The sequence below is a fragment of the Amblyomma maculatum genome, chromosome 1 (genome assembly GCF_055883805.1).
Source record: "Amblyomma maculatum isolate TAMU_Amacu chromosome 1, ASM5588380v1, whole genome shotgun sequence".
Classification (NCBI taxonomy): Eukaryota; Metazoa; Arthropoda; class Arachnida; order Ixodida; family Ixodidae; genus Amblyomma; species Amblyomma maculatum.
Genome location: NC_139344.1, coordinates 205550129 through 205568189, shown reverse-complemented (window position 1 = coordinate 205568189; position 18061 = coordinate 205550129). Strand labels below are relative to the sequence as shown.

Below are 18061 nucleotides of genomic sequence, written 5' to 3'. Positions count from 1 at the left end.
AGTGAAAGGGCGGAACCCGCGAAAGCTGAGGCAAAGTGCATGTTCATGACCCTCATGACTATTTATCAATTTGCACTTTCGATTTCTAAGTGCTTGACCTTATCCACATCATCCTCTAGATCACAATTTATCGGCTATTTATGGGGTTCATAAGATATGATTTTCACATTCAGTCACGTCTGTGCTACACATCAAAGGCTCTTGGCGGTTTGTTACCGGGCCCACCTGGTAACACTGTACGCCATGATGGCGATGGCGTCTTGAGGGCGCACTTCGCAGTCTTGGTAGTCGCAGTATGGTCTTGGCACGAAGAAGTTTTTGCAACAATTTCCGTGTGTGATGTATTCACGAAAGACATGATTTCATGACTCAGTCGGATTGTGCGTGAGGAAGCCAGCCAGACGCAACCAAGCATTATGATCACTTTGTCGAAGAAGTTGAAGCAGAGCTCGCAGAACAACAACACCGACTCCGTGCAGAGCTTGGTGCCCGAGAGTGCGGGAGCCGTGCGCCGCGCTTCCGTCCGGGACAAGCTGCTCGTGCGCGAGGTGCAGGAGATGGAGGCAAACCTTCCTACTACATGCACGCTCAAGTTTGATGACCCGGACGTGCTGCATCACTTCGAGCTTATCATTGCGCCCGACGAAGGCTACTGGCAGGGCGGCCGCTTCGTGTTTCTAGTCGAGGTTCCCGAAGACTACAACATGGTGCCTCCGAAGGTGAAATGCACTACTCGGCTGTGGCATCCGAACATTAACGAGGAAGGCAACGTGTGCCTGAGTCTTCTACGTGAAAGCTCCATCGACGGTATGGGCTGGGCGCCGACGCGGACACTCAAGGAAATCGTCTGGGGCCTGAACGCGCTCTTCACGGACCTGCTCAACTTCGACGACCCTCTAGACAACGAGGCTGCCGAGCATTACCAGAGAGACAAAGAAGGCTTCGTAGCCAAAGTGCGCGATTACGTGCTAAAGTACGCCAAGCGGTAATAATACGCGTGGCGGCTGGAATCGGAATTCGGTTCTACGGGTCATCACGGGCCCGTAGTAATTTGTTGCCATTTTATGTGGTGACCTTGTGCTTGTATGTGTTTCGATCCTTTGCATCTATTCATTTTGTGTGCTTCTCTACAAAGTACAAACGGAGTCTATGGTAGTGCGATCTCGTGAATAAAGTTACCTTCGCATTGCCTACAACCTCCAATATGTATGGCCAACATGGCCTTCCTCTTTGTATTATTAATATTGTATTATAAATATTGGCAGCTGAGCTATGTGAAGTTGCGCTCACGGTGAACATTACGTTTATCTAAAGCACACGTGAAATTCCACACCTAGGGGGGAGTGGCAGCAGCTGAAACGGATTCAGTAGCTCTATGATTAGCTTGAACAGATTATCAATCGAGTAGAGGTTTTCTTCAGTTTCATTGCAGATAGCAGTAACGCAATCGCGCGTATCTCGTTCGCTGTTATTTTGCGTTGGTGTAGAAAGGAAAAATAAAGAAGTACAGCTGTTATGACACACCACTTTGCTTAAACGCAGTGAATCCGGTCGCATAACCGTTCCTGTGGTACATGCATGTTCAAGCGAAAGAGCAACTGCTGTATCCTAATTGCAGTTGGCTGATAATACTAACTGTACCTTGCTGTTCAAGCAAGCTTATCAAGGCTTCAAGATTACATGTTCGTTGCACTGCACACCCACAAAATGTCGCAGCGTTGCCGGCTCCGCAATGGTAGCCCGCAGCGTGCGCTTCTCATCCCCCTCCACCTTTCGTTTTTTATTCTGCTGTCCTGATCGTAAACACAGAAGATAGTATCGAGTCAGCATTTTTTTTTTATGTTTTTGATACATTTATTCTCCTGGAGATCGGTTCTGGTACGCATTTGTCTATATGAAGGGGTGCAGAAATATGCAGCTGCTTCTCTGGAATCTCTGGAATTTCTGCTCCTCTTTTTGTAGCGGTTAGTGCACTAGTGTCCGAAATGCACTGCGGAGAAGCAATGTATGGTCAGTCTTTGCTACTGTGGTCATATTAAACCTGTAATTTAAGCGCACACCATGAAAAGAAACCTGACACCCAACTTTTTCTTCGCCACTTAACTACAAATGTGGCTTATTATTACCTTTCGCGGTGCCAGCATTATTTCGACAAGTTGCAACAAGTTGCAACAACTGCAGGACTGCAGGTCATACTCTGTACAAGTGTAGACACGCGTTTATTGCGCGCTTCCATGTAGGGAGAAATCCGGCAATACGGCTTGAAAATGCGAGTGCAGGCCATGGATATCGCAGCGTTTCGCACGTGTGGCACAACCCGTTGAAACTGCGTAATCATGAATCAGAGGGCACAGCGTGCGATGAAGGCAACAAGATGGAAGTAGGCAGTAATTACACAAGCCGCAGGCGGTACGTGACGCCCAAACAACTTCGCAATCGTGCTTGCAATCAGCCATTCACTCGGTTGCTACCGGTCTCTGAGTCTAGACAAAATTTCACTTCGTTATTCTACTGCCAGGTGCCGCGACCGCCGTGATAAGCGAGTGCTAGTTGCACCCTTCCCAGGGAGGACAATGAAAGCAGTGTTGAAAGAGAGTAAAACTTCCGCAGAGCACAGTATGGTGATAGTAGCCGCGGGGCTAAACTATGTGGTGTAAATGGTGACGCTGCAGGAGTGGTGGAAAGTTTAGCTAAGGGAGTTGACGATATCAGGGAGATGACACAGCAAGCGCAGATAGTTGTATGCATAGTACCGGAGGTGCTAGGATCGAACGGATGGCGGAGCGTTTCGAAGTGGTTGAGGTAAACAGGGAAGTGCATAAAGCAGGTTTTGGTAGGGCTTTTCAGCGAGATGGCATTCATTTTAACAGAAGGGTGGGAGCAGAGTTCGGCTGGCGCCTGGCAGGCAGGTCTGTAGCTTTTTTAGGGGGTCCGCGAGGACTCCGTGCACAGAGGTAGTTAGAAGTGAAGCAGAAGGAAGTGTAATAACGGAGGCTGAGCCCCAAAAAATGACAAGGAGAAGGTCGAGAAAGAAAAGTACAAAAAAGAAATTTAGCACTAGGATCAGCTACATAAACATGCAAGGAGGTAGAAAAATAGCGAAATGGCTAGACATAGAACAGCAGTTGAAGCGGTGCGACAACCCCTAGCGATCCGTCGCGCGACGCCGCCGCCAACGCCTGCCGTTGTCGCTGGTGCATACCGCACGGAGCGACGGGGCTCAGCGACAGAGAGGCGCGTTTTCAGCGTTGCTCTGTTACCACCGCCTCGTCACTCGGTCAAGGGGAGTTAAATCTCGCTATAAAGTACGATAAAACACTGATGAAATTTCTTGTAACGCATCGTATTTCAAAGGGTCACTGCAGTGACTTTCTCCTGCTCCTTTCGGAAATTAACAATATCTAGCCGCGCTAACCTTTTTTTTTTTTCTTTTATTACCCTTCCAAGCTTTTTACTGAACTATCTCGATGCACTCATATATACACGGTTCAGACGATGTGAGCGCGTGCAGGCTCCAGGTTCTTCACCCAAACCGGAAAAAAAAAAAATAAAATAAAAGCCAGAACGGAAGTTGAGCACCCCAAAGCCCTCTGCGATTGGCTACCTCGCGAGCTGCTTCTGGGCGACACGCGAAATTTTCTAAAAACCCAGAAACCGAGCGACAGCGACGAGCGGCAATGCTTTGGCGGCCCTCAGCCCGTCGCCCGACGGCGTCGCGCGGCATGTCGCCGCGAATTGTCGCCTCATGCGGTTAGCGCTGAAGGATGACAAAATAGGTGTGTACGCTCTATGCGAGACTCATCTCAGGGATCTAGAAGATCCGCCGTTTATAGAAGGCTACGTCTGGGAAGGGTGCAACAGAACGAGAACGGGAAAAAAAAAAAGGGTGGAGGGGTAGGTATGTTGATACACCAGGGAACAAATTGACAAAGATTAAAATCATCTTGTAATGAACATATCTGGTTATCAGGAACAATTGCCGGCATAAGGACATGGCTAGGGGTAGTTTTTTAGGAACAGGACACCAATGCAGGCAAGAAAACAAGGATCTTGTTGAATGTCTCAGTGCCGATATAAGCCAGCTTGGAGACGGGGCCGATATTATTTTCCTGAGGGACATGAACACATGAACGGCCACATCGACGATCTGGATGGATACACGGATTGTAACGGTAAGCTAATGCTAGATTTCTGTGAGCGACACGATCTAGTTATAGTTAATGGAGAAACAAAATGCGAAGGCCAAATCACGTGGGAATTCCGCAACAGGCAGACAACTGTTTAATGTCGCAGGGAATTTATAGCAAGGTCTCAAAAATGGAAATAGACGAAGAAGGGGAATGTAGTCTGGGAAGTGATCATAAACGTATTAGTCTGCAGATGGGGCCCTTGATCAAAAGAGAAATGGAACTTAGACAAAAAGTAAACGCAAAATTAAACGACGATCAAATAGCGCAGATAGCAGCAGACATAGAGGAAGCAATAGAGAAAAGCCCCATGGAAGACTGGGATTATGAAAAGGTAGAACTACTCAAAAGGAGGAAAATTAAGGAGGTTAAAGTAGCAAACCACTGGAATGGAAAGAGGAAGCCACGGAGCTGGTGGAATAAGGAAATCAGAGAAGCTATTGAACAACGACGGGCTGCTTCAAGGGAACACCGAGTGGCAAAGAAAGCACAGGTATCTCAGGAGGAAATCGACCAAAAATGGGAGTCATGTCGACAAAAGAAACTTGAGGTACAGGCCCTCGTCCAAAGTAAAAAAAAGCATTCCACCGATCGCTGGATGGCTGACATACACGATGCCTCTTGAGGCGGAGCAAGAAAATTCTGGAACCATATAAGCTGGCTAGGGAAAAAGAATCAAAGAAAACAGGATCGGATTCAGGATAACGAGGGAAATTGTTTAAAGGGAGACAACGCAGTAAACTACATTACGTCATTTAAGAGCGACGATAGGGTAATCTCCGCAAATCAGGAAGCAACACAAGGTAGCGCAATACAAAGCAGCTTAGAACTAACCAATCTAAACTGGAAAACGGCAGAAAAAAATATTCCTAAAAACACATCTACAGGAATAGATGGATCAAGCTGATCTACAGGATCAAGCTGATTAATGAAATTCAATAGGATAGTTAAGCGGGCGAGTTGGTGATACATCATACAACTTGGTCCAAAAAGTAAGGAAACGTTGTTAAAAGCTTTGGAAACAGTCATAACGAATAAGCAAATTCCGGACAGCTGGCGGCAGAGTAAAATGAATTTGATTTATAAAGGGTAAGGAGAAAGGATGCACATAAAATCCTACAGGCCAATTACCATAACATCTGTTATGTACAGGTTGGCCATGCAGGCGGTGAAATTAAAGGTGCAAGCATGGGTAGAAAGTAGCAAGATACTCGGAGAACTTCAGAATAGCCTGTTCGTGCTTACCCAATGCATCGAAATATCTAAAGTGGAAAATAGACCTTTGTATTTGGCCTTCCTGGACATAAACGCGGCGTACGACAGCGTAAACAGGGAACTCCTGCGGAAAATATTAAAAGAAGAAGGTATCGGTTATGAGATAATAGAGTTCCTACAGGAAATATATCGGGATAAGTAGAAATTACATGGGAAGGGATAAGAAGTACGGAGGATGTCAAAGTATGCAAAGGATTAAAACAAGGCTGTCCTCTATCACCACTGCTGTTCATGCTTTATATGATAAACCTGGAACGGAGGATACAAGAAAGTAACCTAGGTTTTAACCTGTCATATAGATTAGATGGAAAGGCGGTAGAGCAGTGCCTCCCCGGTTTGATGTATACAGACGATATTGTGCTGCTAGCTGAGAGTCTGGAAGAATTGCAAACTCTAGTTAAGTATTGCGGAAACGAAGGGGACGCTCTAGGCTTCAGTTTCAGCGCAGTTAAGTCGGGTCTGATGATTTTCAACGGCTCAACTGATCAGGGTCTTAAAATTCAAGGCCTTGAAATACCTAGAGTAGCAGAATATAAATGTTTGGGGGTATGGGTAAATGAAGGATTGGCATACATTGGAAAGCATGAGCAATCACTTAAGGCCAAAGGGCGAAGGAATGCCGGGATAATGAAGCATAAGGCATTGTGGGGATACAATAGGTATGAGGTATTGAGGGGTATTTGGAAAGGAATTATGGTGCCCGGACTTACTTTCGGAAATGCGGTTTTGTGCCTGGAATCAAAGGTACAGTCGACATTAGAAATAAATCAGAGAGCCGTTGGACGATTAGCACTAGGTGCCCACGGCAAAACCACAAATGAGGCGGCACAGGGAGATATGGGCTGGGCATCTTTCGAAGTACGGGAAGCTCAGAGTAAAATATTATATGAGGAACACCTAAGGAAATTGGACAGTAACAGATGGGCAGCTAAAGTATTTAGATATCTATGCTTAAAAAGCGTTGACTCACAATGGAGGAAAAGAACTAGGAAACTAACTAGTAAGTATGCTAGTCGCAAAAACGGAGAAATAAAGAGCGTTAAGCAACAGGTGAAAAACACAGAAGGTCAAAATTGGATAAATTCGATGGAAAAGAAACAGTGTGGAATTATACCGAAAGTGGAAAAGGCAGATCAGGAAGGAAGCTTTCTTTGATAACTCAAGTGGCAGTGCCCTACTTTTTGAAGCTAGATCAGGGTGCCTTAGAACACGCAGCTAAAAAAAGAAATTTAACAATGAAGATGACGCATGTGCTGTATGTGGTAACTCCAGTGAAACAATTGACCATAATATACTCGAATGTAATGGTATCCAGCCGGAAGTTGATGCAGGCGCAGTCACTGTTCCTGGAGCTCTGGGGTTTAGAGATGCCAGTGGCCGGGTGAATAAACCGGCGGTGGAAGCTACCAAAAAACGACTGGAAGATTGGTCGCTTAAAAGCAGAGAAGTGGCATAATGTTAGTAATGTAGAAACAAAAATTTAATAAATAGAATGATGGTGTAGTTAACCAATCTAAAACAATAATTAAGATAGAGGGGGAAAAATGACCATGATAGCTACTGCTATCACCCCATTTCAAAGGGGACGCTCCTATATTCCATCCATCCAGCGCTGTTCCTAGATGGCACAGAGCTAGATGGGCTCCTTGTTGGATTGCGCGCTTTATTGGTACGTATTATGGCCAGTATGGCCCCTAACGAAAGTTTGGACAGTTAGGGGGAAATGTCAAGCTAAGGCTTGGGGCACGATAAGCACGACACTTAACGAGGGCTTACAAACTGGTCTGCCCACAAGGAGATTCCCTGCCCCTCACGCAGCTTTTGATGTAATTGCTCAAAACACGAGCTCGAGGGGGACGCAAAGGGCGCTGAAATGGAGCACTTAAGGGGACAGTAAACTAAATTAAATTTAGCAATTTTCCTTTCTATACCATTTACATGGATGTGGCGCTGTTTCAATCACTAAGAGCGAGAATATAAAAAAAAAAATTAATGGCTTCTGTTTTAGAATCGTTGTGGCCTCGAGATCGAGCAGAGTCGCCACCTAGAGTCATAGTGGCGAACCCTACCCAGTGTGGATGCGTATTCGCGTCGTGTTACAGCCCGCAGGGATTTACGTGCGCGCGTGCAGCGTGCAAAAGAGTGCTTTTTTTATTTGTTTCGCGGTTCCTGTGCGCTTTTGCTTACTTATCTGCCTCTTGCAAAAGAAATATGAACAGGCTATTACCCCACGCTCCATTAAAAAAAAAAAAAAAATAATTGTCCATGTCACGCTGGAAAGGACATATCATCAGTCGCTGTCTTCGACGCTTGAGATTCTTTGACAAGCGGTGTCTCAAACGAAGCGCTGCTGTCGTTAGGCGCCGTGTCAAAACAAAACAGGTTGCTTCCGTCGATACGACTTAATGCAAACGCTCAAAAATCGTATATTCCCGTTTCTGTTTGGAATGCCGCAACTTTACTGAAACATGCGACCGCAGACTGCTGAATAGCAGAATCCAGTTTGAACAAACCACTCTGTGCCTTCGGTATCCACAATAAACTTTTCTTAGTTTTTTTTTTTTTTTTTTTTTTTTTTTTTTTTTTTTTTTTTTGCTGTTAAACCTCTGTCGCGGTGTATCAGTGATAGGGCGCTCGACTGCTAATTTCGAGAACTGGGGTTCGAACCCTGCCTTTTCGAAAGGCGCTCCTCGGCTGTGGGATTTGACATAATCCCACGTGGTCAACGACACCGAGACCCGCCCCTACATCATCCGTCATATATAGCCGATGTCGTACGTTAAACCCACATATATCATTTCTTCTTTTTTTCTTTTTGTTAGAGGATTCTGCGTATTCGTAACAGTGGTAATGAGCACATCGCTTTAGAGAAATGCTCGAACGTTTGAGAAACAAATCTTCGCAGCACCTGTTACACTAAATATTACATAATACACACAGATCAATGTACACTGGTAGCCCGGCCATTAGAATGATTAGAACCACTTTACGCCTGTGTTGTCTTTCGAGCCAAACTGGTTGTTTCGGACAAGGGGAGTAAAATAGCTTCATACGGGCTTAGCCATCGGTGTTTAGTTCGGGAATAAATACATATTTATAGTCACATGATAAAATGAACTTTATTTCTTCCAGGATAGTTTTATATCCAACACCTGTTTTTGGAAGTAAACGACAGAACCGCCCCAAGTCACTGCTCAACAATAATTACTATGATAAAGAAATCATCCTTCAAAATTTCTTGCCAGAACATGACAGCGACCGCTGTTTTTACGATGTCTTCGCAGCTACTGATTCATAGCTTGCACTTTAACGTTACTGAAAATTAATCGCTGATAGTCCTAAATTTTGTCAAGTGTGTAAAAGTTATGTCACATGATGGAATTCATTGTCATTGGGAAAAAAATAATTACACTATTAATTTACCATTTATAAACATATCACGCTCACACACAGCAGACATTCCTTATACTTCCCTCAGTGTCAAGAAATCATTTAGAGTCATTTCACAGCGCAACACCAGATTATCTGCCGCGGGAAGCATCCACCTTGTTGTGAACTCGGAAACAGTCCACTCACCGCTCTACACGTGAACAATCAGCCTTCTTGTGCAGCGAGGTTTCCTGTACAGTGTCGGCGTAATCTCATTTTTGGGGAATACTTGTGCCTGGTTGTCTAGCCAGAGTTTATGTCCAATCAGTCTACGGCAACCCGCCGGGCAGTACGCTGTCAGTGCTGCATTTCACCTGCTTAATCCTCAAGTTAAGTACGATCTAATGAACCAGGTTGCATCGATTCAATCTAAACTACTGCAGGTCAGAGCACGAACCTTGATCTCCGTGAGCTTGACATTAAATTTGCTTGACTCAATCGTATAAGTCACGCGCGCGCTGTTGAAAAGGCGATACGATATGTCATGTTCAGGCCCAAGTATCAGGCCTGTGAGCGCCGTACAACGCAAAAAGTGTGCAAAGCGAGTAAATCGAGCCTTGTTTTCCTAAAATCCGCGCATCTTTTTTTTTTTTTTTGTTTGCTGCATTGGCGATATATTTTTTCCCCTGCTTTCTGCAATATTGGAACACTCTAAACAGTAAATCGCTAATGTACTGCATAAGACACGTTTTCATCGCCAACAAACCCGCTGTAAACTAGGAAAAACGCCGCGTGCGTTTCTGCAAGCGCCGCCGGCTGCCCATCGCCACTATATCGAAGCGACGGTAGCGCCACCTCTAGGTCGATCTCACGATGATATAAAACCGAAGCCATTCAACTTTCTTTTTTTTTTTTTTTCCCCGCTCTTAGAGATTGACCGAAGCAGCGCCACGCCGATGTAAATGGTATAGGAAGGCAAATTGATAAATTTCCTGTAGTGTACTGTCTCATTAAGAATAAGTGCTCAAATTCAGCGCCCTTTGCGTCCCCCTCGAGCTCCTGCTTTGATAGAATCAGTGAGAAGGAAACCTAGAATGCCCTCTTCCGGAGCAGCAAGCTCGAGTAATCCGTCTGGCACGGGACGCTTTGCGGGGTTCCCTCTCCCTTGGAGGCCCCCTAGGGTTTTCCTGGGGGAGCGGAGGGGCCTTTAGATCGATGGCAATAAAGTTATCTTGAACTTGAACTAAAATCGTTATATTCGACAATCCTTGATCGCTATATGGAGCAGTTCTGCTTTGAGCATGGAGGAAGGGCTTTGAGCTTCCCGACAACGTGCCCGCAATACAGCACTTCAATGTTTTGACCGTGATACGAGAATACCTACCAGAAGTCACGACTGATGATTATGATAGTGTTGGCTAGTCATTTGTATTGGGTGGGCATCTGGTTAGTGTCCCAGCCGGAAAAATAAAATGTGGAAATAAAGACACAGGACCTAGGAAAGCAATCCACACGGGCGCACACATACACAAGATCGAGACTGATTCACAACTGGCGAACTGCGCTCCACCACTCGACAAGTTTTCCCTTCGTCGCCGCAGCAGCTAGCTTTGACCATTACTTTGTCATCGGCCGCTTTGTCCTCAGCGGCGCTGTCGACAGTGACGGACTTATGACGGACGCGGTTGAGGGAAAACCAAGCGATGATGATGATGATGTTTTAGTGTCTGCCCTTTATAACGAGTGGGCACCATGTCGGCGCCTCAGTCGAAGAAGAAAGAAAACAAACTATCAATAAAAAGTACATGAGAAGCAGCACAACACTTCACACATGCACTGCAAAGGTCCTACGCATGGAGGTCCTACGGCTTACGCAATGCCGCTCACCATTCAGCGAGTCGCCGGGATGTCTGTTGGCAACACTCGCGCCGTCACCCAGAGCAAATAGGTTTGCCCAGAGGGCTGTCGAGCGTGGGAAAATGTAACGCCCGTGCGAGCGTAACACCATCGGGGAGCGGTGTTTTAAGGCATACGCGCCATATCACTATGTGTTCCATTGTCTTGGCTTCGGCACTGCACAGTCGACACAACGTGCACGTGATAGTCTTTTGTACCGGTGAAGGTGTGAGAGTTTTAGCGGCCCCTGCTCTAGCTTCAAAGAGCAGAACACTGTGGACACTGTTATCACAGAGGGGATCCTGGCCGAGGGTCTGTTCCTGGCTCCAATTGAGACTCAGGAGTGGCCTCCTCCATGCTTGCGCACAACAGTACGCATTCGGCGTCCACAACCCATCCATGCACCTCAACAGTCCACTTTCCAGCCGTTTCTGCCGCAAGGGTTCTTTGAAAAATCCGAGCTTTTCAAGCTGGTAAACGGGTGCCGTCCAGCTCGTTCTGATGCATGTGGGTGAAAAGTACTCAAACACCGACAAGCTCAACGCTCCGGCGCCATGAACATGAGACGACCGCGGTAGCTCAGCTTGCTCGAAGTTTCCCGGGCTTCGAAACTGGATCCTTCTTGTACTACCTCCTTGGCCGCCTTACTATATATGATGCCCAGCGCTACATGTCCACCTCACGTTGCCGCCGCTCCAGCCAGTTGCGTGTTATCACCAAAAAGCAGATCACCGCGTTTGCAAACGTGGGCGCGGAGATGTGGACGAGTTTCCACAGGTCTCGCACCCATTACTAATCTATTGCAGCCTCATAGACACCATCGGCGGAGTACTGCTTGGGCACGCGTGGCTGCTTTTCGCACCGACGCTTCCTGGGGGCTGAAAATTGTTTTCGTTGAGCTTAATCTTACCCCGAGGTACTTGTACTTTGTGAGTCAGTCGCTCCTCGCCAAGTGTCAGCTCTGCCTCGTCTAATGTCTCCTCTTAAAAGTGGAGGATAGCCGTCTTTTTTGCACTGAACTGCAGTCCAAGAGAGTCCATATGTGTGCTGCAAATGTTCAGCAAGGCTTGCATTCCCGCCGGCGACTCCGACATGAGAACCAAGTCATCTGCTAAGGCCAGCCCTGGTAGACGACCATTTTCCTCGATTCCGCAGGTGGTGAACTTCAGGCGGAAGCCAGGGCAGGACTCCATGAATGCTCGCTCCAGCCTGCACACGTACATCAGAGAATTGCCGAAGACCTTTGGGGACGGCGAGTGGTCTCCGAAGACCACTCACCTCCGGAGTCGTCTCCGAATGGGACTGTCACGGTATTGTTCGCATACCGGCCCAGACATGGACAGCAGCTCTCCTGGCACATCTAGACTGGCCAAGCAGCTTAGCAGGGAGACATCAGGAATATTGTCGTGTGCCTTCTCTACATCTAAGAAGCGGCACAACAGTGATCTCCCCCACTGCGCTATTTCTGAGCACTGCGTTCTGAAGATACATCTAATCGGCGCCCGGGGCGGGAGCCGTTCTACAGTTCGGTGAGAATACCCCTCGTCTCCGCCCATCCACTCAGCCAGTCCCTAATCACACGAGCGAAAAGGCGGTATATCATACTGTTCACCGTGATGGGATGTTGCTTGGGTCACCGCGCCGCTCCGCTTCGGGACGGGCGTAACCCTGCCCTGTTTCCAGTCATTCTGGATAGATGCTTCCTCTTAAATGATAGCTGTGAGGATGTCCGCTAACTGTTATTTTGCTTCGTCCCCGAGGTATTTGACCAGGCGAGCTGGCAGACAGTCTGGGCCGGTGGCCATTGCAGCGCTGATGCACTTTAGAGCGCGCTCCACTGTCCGCTCCCCACCGTGGAGTGGCCTGACTCAGAGTACGCCTACTCAGTACGTACGTTTAGCTCACGCTTAGTACGTCTAGCTCATTGAGGTAACCATTGAAATCCCCTACGATTACCAGCTGTTTTCCGCTTGTCCAGGTGCTGGCATCTTGATAAATGCACTCGAGAAGCTGCACATCAGCGGCATAGTTGGGGCTTACTGATCGTACCACACAGACCGCTGTAGGCACTCGCCTGTTATCCACATGCGCTCACTGCATGCGCGGTGATCTCCTGTTTGCCATTTCAAACTGCGTTTCCAGAAAAAGCACACCGCCACCTTTACGCATCTGTCCAATTAAATGTAAGTATACTTGCGCGTGAAAGCCACGTTTAAACGAAGTCTATGTATCAAGCATGCCTGATGACGCGGAATATCACGCGGAACATTAAATTTAAATGTTCGATCGAGCCTTCTTAGACGGATGTGTCGGACGTCTGGTTGAGCCCAGTAAGCTGCTGTTGCAATATTCATACAACTCTTTAGAAGACACGTCGTATCCGCTCTTGAAAAAGACACAGCTGTTTGGAAGCCATTGATGAGTGCGCTTTTCGCTTCAACATCGGCCTGCTCATTCCCATGGAGGCTGCAGTGGGCAGGGATCCATTGAAACATTATCATGTGGCCTTGCAGCTGGGCAGATGTGATGAGCTCCATAATGTTTAGTGCCAGGGACTGATAGGCAGTGTGGCGTAAGAAGTTTTCCAAAATTTGTAATGCAGTCTTCGAATCCGTGAATATATACACCATTTTTGAGGTGGTTCCCCACATATGTAGCGAATAGATTCCAGAATGGCTACAAGTTCGGCAGCGGTTGATGTAGAGGTATGCCCCAAAAGGAAATGCAGAGTCGTTTTCTGAGCTGGTATGACCACAGCTGCAGCGGATGCCTGTGCTGACACAGATCCATCCTTGTATACGTGAATATAATTAAACTTCCTTCTTATAGCTTTGGGATTTAAGACAACCTGATCTAGCTTCAAATAAAAGGCCGCTGTCTCTTGAGTTGTCATAGAAAGTTTCCTTCTTAATCGGTCTTTTCAATTCTCTATAATATGTCTAGGGTCGGCTTCTTTTTCATTGAATTATTCCAGTTTTTAGCCTCCTGTTCTTTACCTGCCGTTTAATGTTCTTTATTCCTCCGTCCTGACTTCCTACATACTTATTGATTAGTTTTCTGTCCCTTTTCCTCCACTTTGAGCCAATGTCCTTTCGATTCAACTAGTTGAATACTTTAGCTGCCCACCTATTGTCGTCCATTTTCTTGAGGCGTTCTTCGTACAATATTTTTCTCTGAGCCTCTCGTGTCTCGAAAGACGCCCAGCCCATGTCTCCCTGCACTGCTTCGTTTGCGCCGTGGGCTCCAAGTGTTGACCTTCCCACAGAGCTTTGATTTATTTCTAACCCCGACTGGACTTCTGCCCTTAAGCACAAAAATGCGTTCCTAAAGGTAAGCCCTGGCACTATTGTTCGTTTCCAAGTACCTTTAAATACTTCATATCTATTGTACCCCTATGATGCCCTGTGCTTCATTATCGCGGCATCCCTTCGCCCTGGTGGCCTGTTAATGTTTTTTCATGCATACCTGTCCTTCGTTTATCCATACCCCGAGGTACTTATATTCTGCCAGTTTTGATATCTCACTTCCTTGCATTATCAGCTTTTTATCACTGAAATCATTAAATACCATCAAACACGACTCAAATGCGCTGAAGGTATAGCCGACTGCATCTTCTTCGTGTTCACATATATTAACCAATGCTTGTAAATCTTCCTGGCTATTGGCTAATAAAACAATGTCGTTCGCGTACATTAATCCTGGAAACGTTTAATGTACGCCAGTTCCACCTAGCTTATACAAGAGATTAAAACCAAGGCTGCTTTCTTGCACACTCTTTTCGATATTCTTCATATAAAACAGCGGTGATAGCGGACATCCTTGCCTTAGTCCTTTGCATACCTCGACAGTAGACGTGTACTTTTTAACCCCTCCCATGCAATCTCAACTTTATTATCTCTAGTATATTTCTTTCATTAATTCAATTAATTCTTTACCGATGATTTCATGAGATTCGATTATGTTCCCCAGATGAAGTTCCCTATTTACGCTGTCGTATGTACCGCTTATGTCCAGAAAACAAAATACAGCGGTCCGTAGGCGCCTACCACTCCTGAACCCGTTCTGCAGTTCGTATTACTTTCTATCCATGCCTGCATTTTAATTTCACTGTCTGCATTGCCATCCTGTACGTAACTCACGTTATCGTGATCGGTCTAAATAATTTAATGTTCTTCCTATCTCCTTTTCCTTTATAGATTAAATTCATCCTACTCAGTCGCCAGATGTCCGGATTTTTTTATTTGTTATGATTGTTTCTAATGCCTTCAACAACGTGTCGTTGCTTCTTGGATCAAGCCCAATAATTAGCTTGAATGGAAATTCGTTCATCCCCTTGGCCTTGCACGCAAGAATATTTGTTTCCGCCTTCTTCCAATTAAGATTTGTCAATTGTAAGCTCCTTTCCTTTATGCTATCCGATACTGTTTCTTTATTCAGGGAGATTAACCCATCATCTTGCCTAAATGCAGTAACTGATGGAATATAGCTTATGACGTCATCACTCTCTAGATATTTCTTGATATCTCTTACCCAGGCAGCTTATATGGCTCCAGAATTTCTTTGCTGCCCCTTTAGTTGAGTCCCACACTTCGGTCATCCAGCGATCAGTGTACTGTTTTATTTTACTCTGAACCAATACCTGCACTTCCAGTTTTTTTTCCCCGATAGGATTTCCATTTTCTGCCTATTTCTTCTTGAAATAGCTGCACAAATTTCTTAGCTTTTCAATGTTCTCTGGAAGTCATCCTTCTTTGTTCAATTGCCTGTTTAATATCACTATACCACCAGCTTCGAGGAGTCCTCCTACCTCTTTAACAATTTGACTCTATACTTGTCAAATTTTTGTACGGATGAGTTGTGCTAACCTAATATAATCCCACTCCTCCATGAAGTGTTTCTCTATCTTTTCCTTATTGCCCGATGCTATTCACTCTTTCCTTAATGCCCGATGCTATTCACTCTAGTTGTTTGCGGGTTAAATTTGCATTTGTTCTTTGTGCTTCCTGGTTTTTACTTTCAACAAGATTTGGTTTGGTTTGTAGGGTTTAACGTCCCAAAGCAACTCAGGCTATGAAGAGACGCCGTAGTGGGGGGCTCCGGAAATTTCGACCACCTGGAGTTCTTCAGCGTGCACTGACATCGCACAGCACACGGGCGTCTTTCTTTTCGCCTCCATCGAAAAGCAGCCGCCGAGGCCGGAATTCGATCCCGCATCCTTGGGAACAGTAGTTAAGCGCCGTAACCACTGCGCCACCCCGGCGGGACTTTCGACAAGGTGTCCAATCTGCAAGCTAATACGTTTATGATCACTTGTTCCCAGGTTGAAGGCGCCCCTCATATATTTCCATCCTCGCCAGCTTATTATAGATTCCTGGTGACATCAAGCAGAAATCAATGGTCGTTTTCCTATTCCGGAATTCCCACGTGATCTGGACTTCACATTTATTTTTTCTGTTTACAATAACTAGGTTAAACTGCTCACAGATTTCTAGCATTAACTTCCCGTTACCGTCGGCGTATCCATCCAGATCCTCAATGTGTCCATTCATTTCACCCAATAAAATTATCTCAGCCCCGTTCCAAACTGTTTGATATCTTCACTTAGACATTTTACTATAGATCCCTGTTTTCCTGTTTGCATTTCTCTTCTGTCCATAAATAGGCTTCCTACAGCCATACTTTTTTACCTGCTATTGTTCCTGAAACCCAGACATGTTCTTTGCAAGCGGTTTTACTCTTTTCCAATTGGTCCTTTGATGTGTCAGCATACCAACCCAACCACTTTTCTTCTCTGTTGATGTTCTGCTGCATTCTTCCCAAGCATAGCCTTTATACCCGGTAGTTCTTGCAAGTCCTTGAGGTCTGTCTCGCACATAGCATATTCACCGACTTCACCATCTCTTAACTGCTGTTCTATTTCTAACCACTTCGCTCTCCTTCTGCCACCTTGCATGTTTATGTAATGTATAGTGGAGTTAAATTTATTTTTCTTAGCTTTCTTCCTGCGTCTTCTTCTGGTCGATTGGTTGGAGTTGTTCTCCAGCCTAACATTTTCAGCTTCACTGTGACGCCCTACGCTCGGAACTCTCGCGGACTGCCTAGATAAGCTACCGCGCGACCAACCAGGCGCCAGCCGATCTCAGCGCCCACCTTTTCCCTGAAATGGATTCCATTTCGCTGAAATCCCTTGCCAGGGCTCGCTCTACGTACTTCTTTGCTGATAAGCTGTTACCTCGATCGAAACGCATCTCTCGGCTTAATTATCTAGTTTCTTGGTTGACCCTGGCCACTTCCATTTCAATCTCTGGGTTCCTTCCTAGCACCTCTGGAACTGTGCATACTACACTCTGCACCCTTAGAGCTACTACCTAAAAACCTTTCACTCTCTGTGCTAGCCGCTCCACTACTCTCGCCCCGTCACCGTTCAAAACACCATTTACCTGCGTAGGGTTCCTCGATGCCTTTCGCCTCCGCTTCAGAAATTATTCAGAAAAGAACATTAATATATTGTATTTTTTTCTTTAAAGGGCCACTGTCCGGGGAAGGCCCTTTTAAGCAAAGGAGCCCAGTGTTTCGATCAGGTACCGGAGATAGTCTGTGCAAAATGCTACAGGGACACGCACGCCGCAAAGCATCGAAAATACAATTCAAAGCTCGCTCATGCTCTCCTCCGGGAAGCCATCCTCCCCGTTTCCTGCGCTGGCCCGACGAGCCACAGTAATGACGTACGTACCGCGAACGACGTCCATTGGTCCATCTCGCTGACCGACGGGAGAAGGATGGGTGTCTACCGCTCGCAGCGCGCTTTTCCCTCGCCACGGCCAGACTGAATGCGCGAGCTCCCTCGACCGTTTTTTTTTTTTTTTTTTTTTTTTTTTTTTTTTTTTTTTGCGCTTGCGGAGAGCCACGCCCCACCTTCCGCCAAACGCGGAGGAGGAAGGGGAATTTGTATTGCGGAGGCTAGACGACCTCGGGCAGGAGAGTGAAAAACCTTTGCGAGGGAACGGAAGGAGAGAGGCATGACAGAATCGGGTGATTGCGGTGGCTGTAACTGCGTTATTAGTTACTCTTTTCAAAAACATTTTGCGGCCTTGCGTTCTAGGGGCGAAGTCTCACAGTCACCGGGGAAGAAAATATTTTCGACCGGAGGGTGGACAGTGGGCCTTTAAAAGAAAGTAATAGAATTGCCACAATGAAAAGAGTTAGGTAGGGAGACACGATCAATCCAGTACTATTCACCGTTTGCCTATAGGAAGTATTCAGATACCTGGAATGGGAATCGTTATGGACAAGGGTCAATGGCGAATACCTCAGGAACCTGCGATTTTCTAATG

The 18061-nt window shown here is 46.2% G+C and overlaps 1 protein-coding gene across 1 annotated transcript; it reads left to right on the top strand.

The window, feature by feature from the left end:
• The first annotated feature begins 218 nt into the window (after positions 1–218).
• LOC146205414 (NEDD8-conjugating enzyme UBE2F-like) lies at positions 219–1203 on the top strand. Its single transcript, XM_084590074.1, has one exon. It carries the CDS (start codon positions 417–419, stop codon positions 987–989), a length of 573 nt encoding a protein of 190 aa, XP_084446200.1. The 5' UTR covers positions 219–416; the 3' UTR covers positions 990–1203.
• Positions 1204–18061: the final 16858 nt, after the last annotated feature.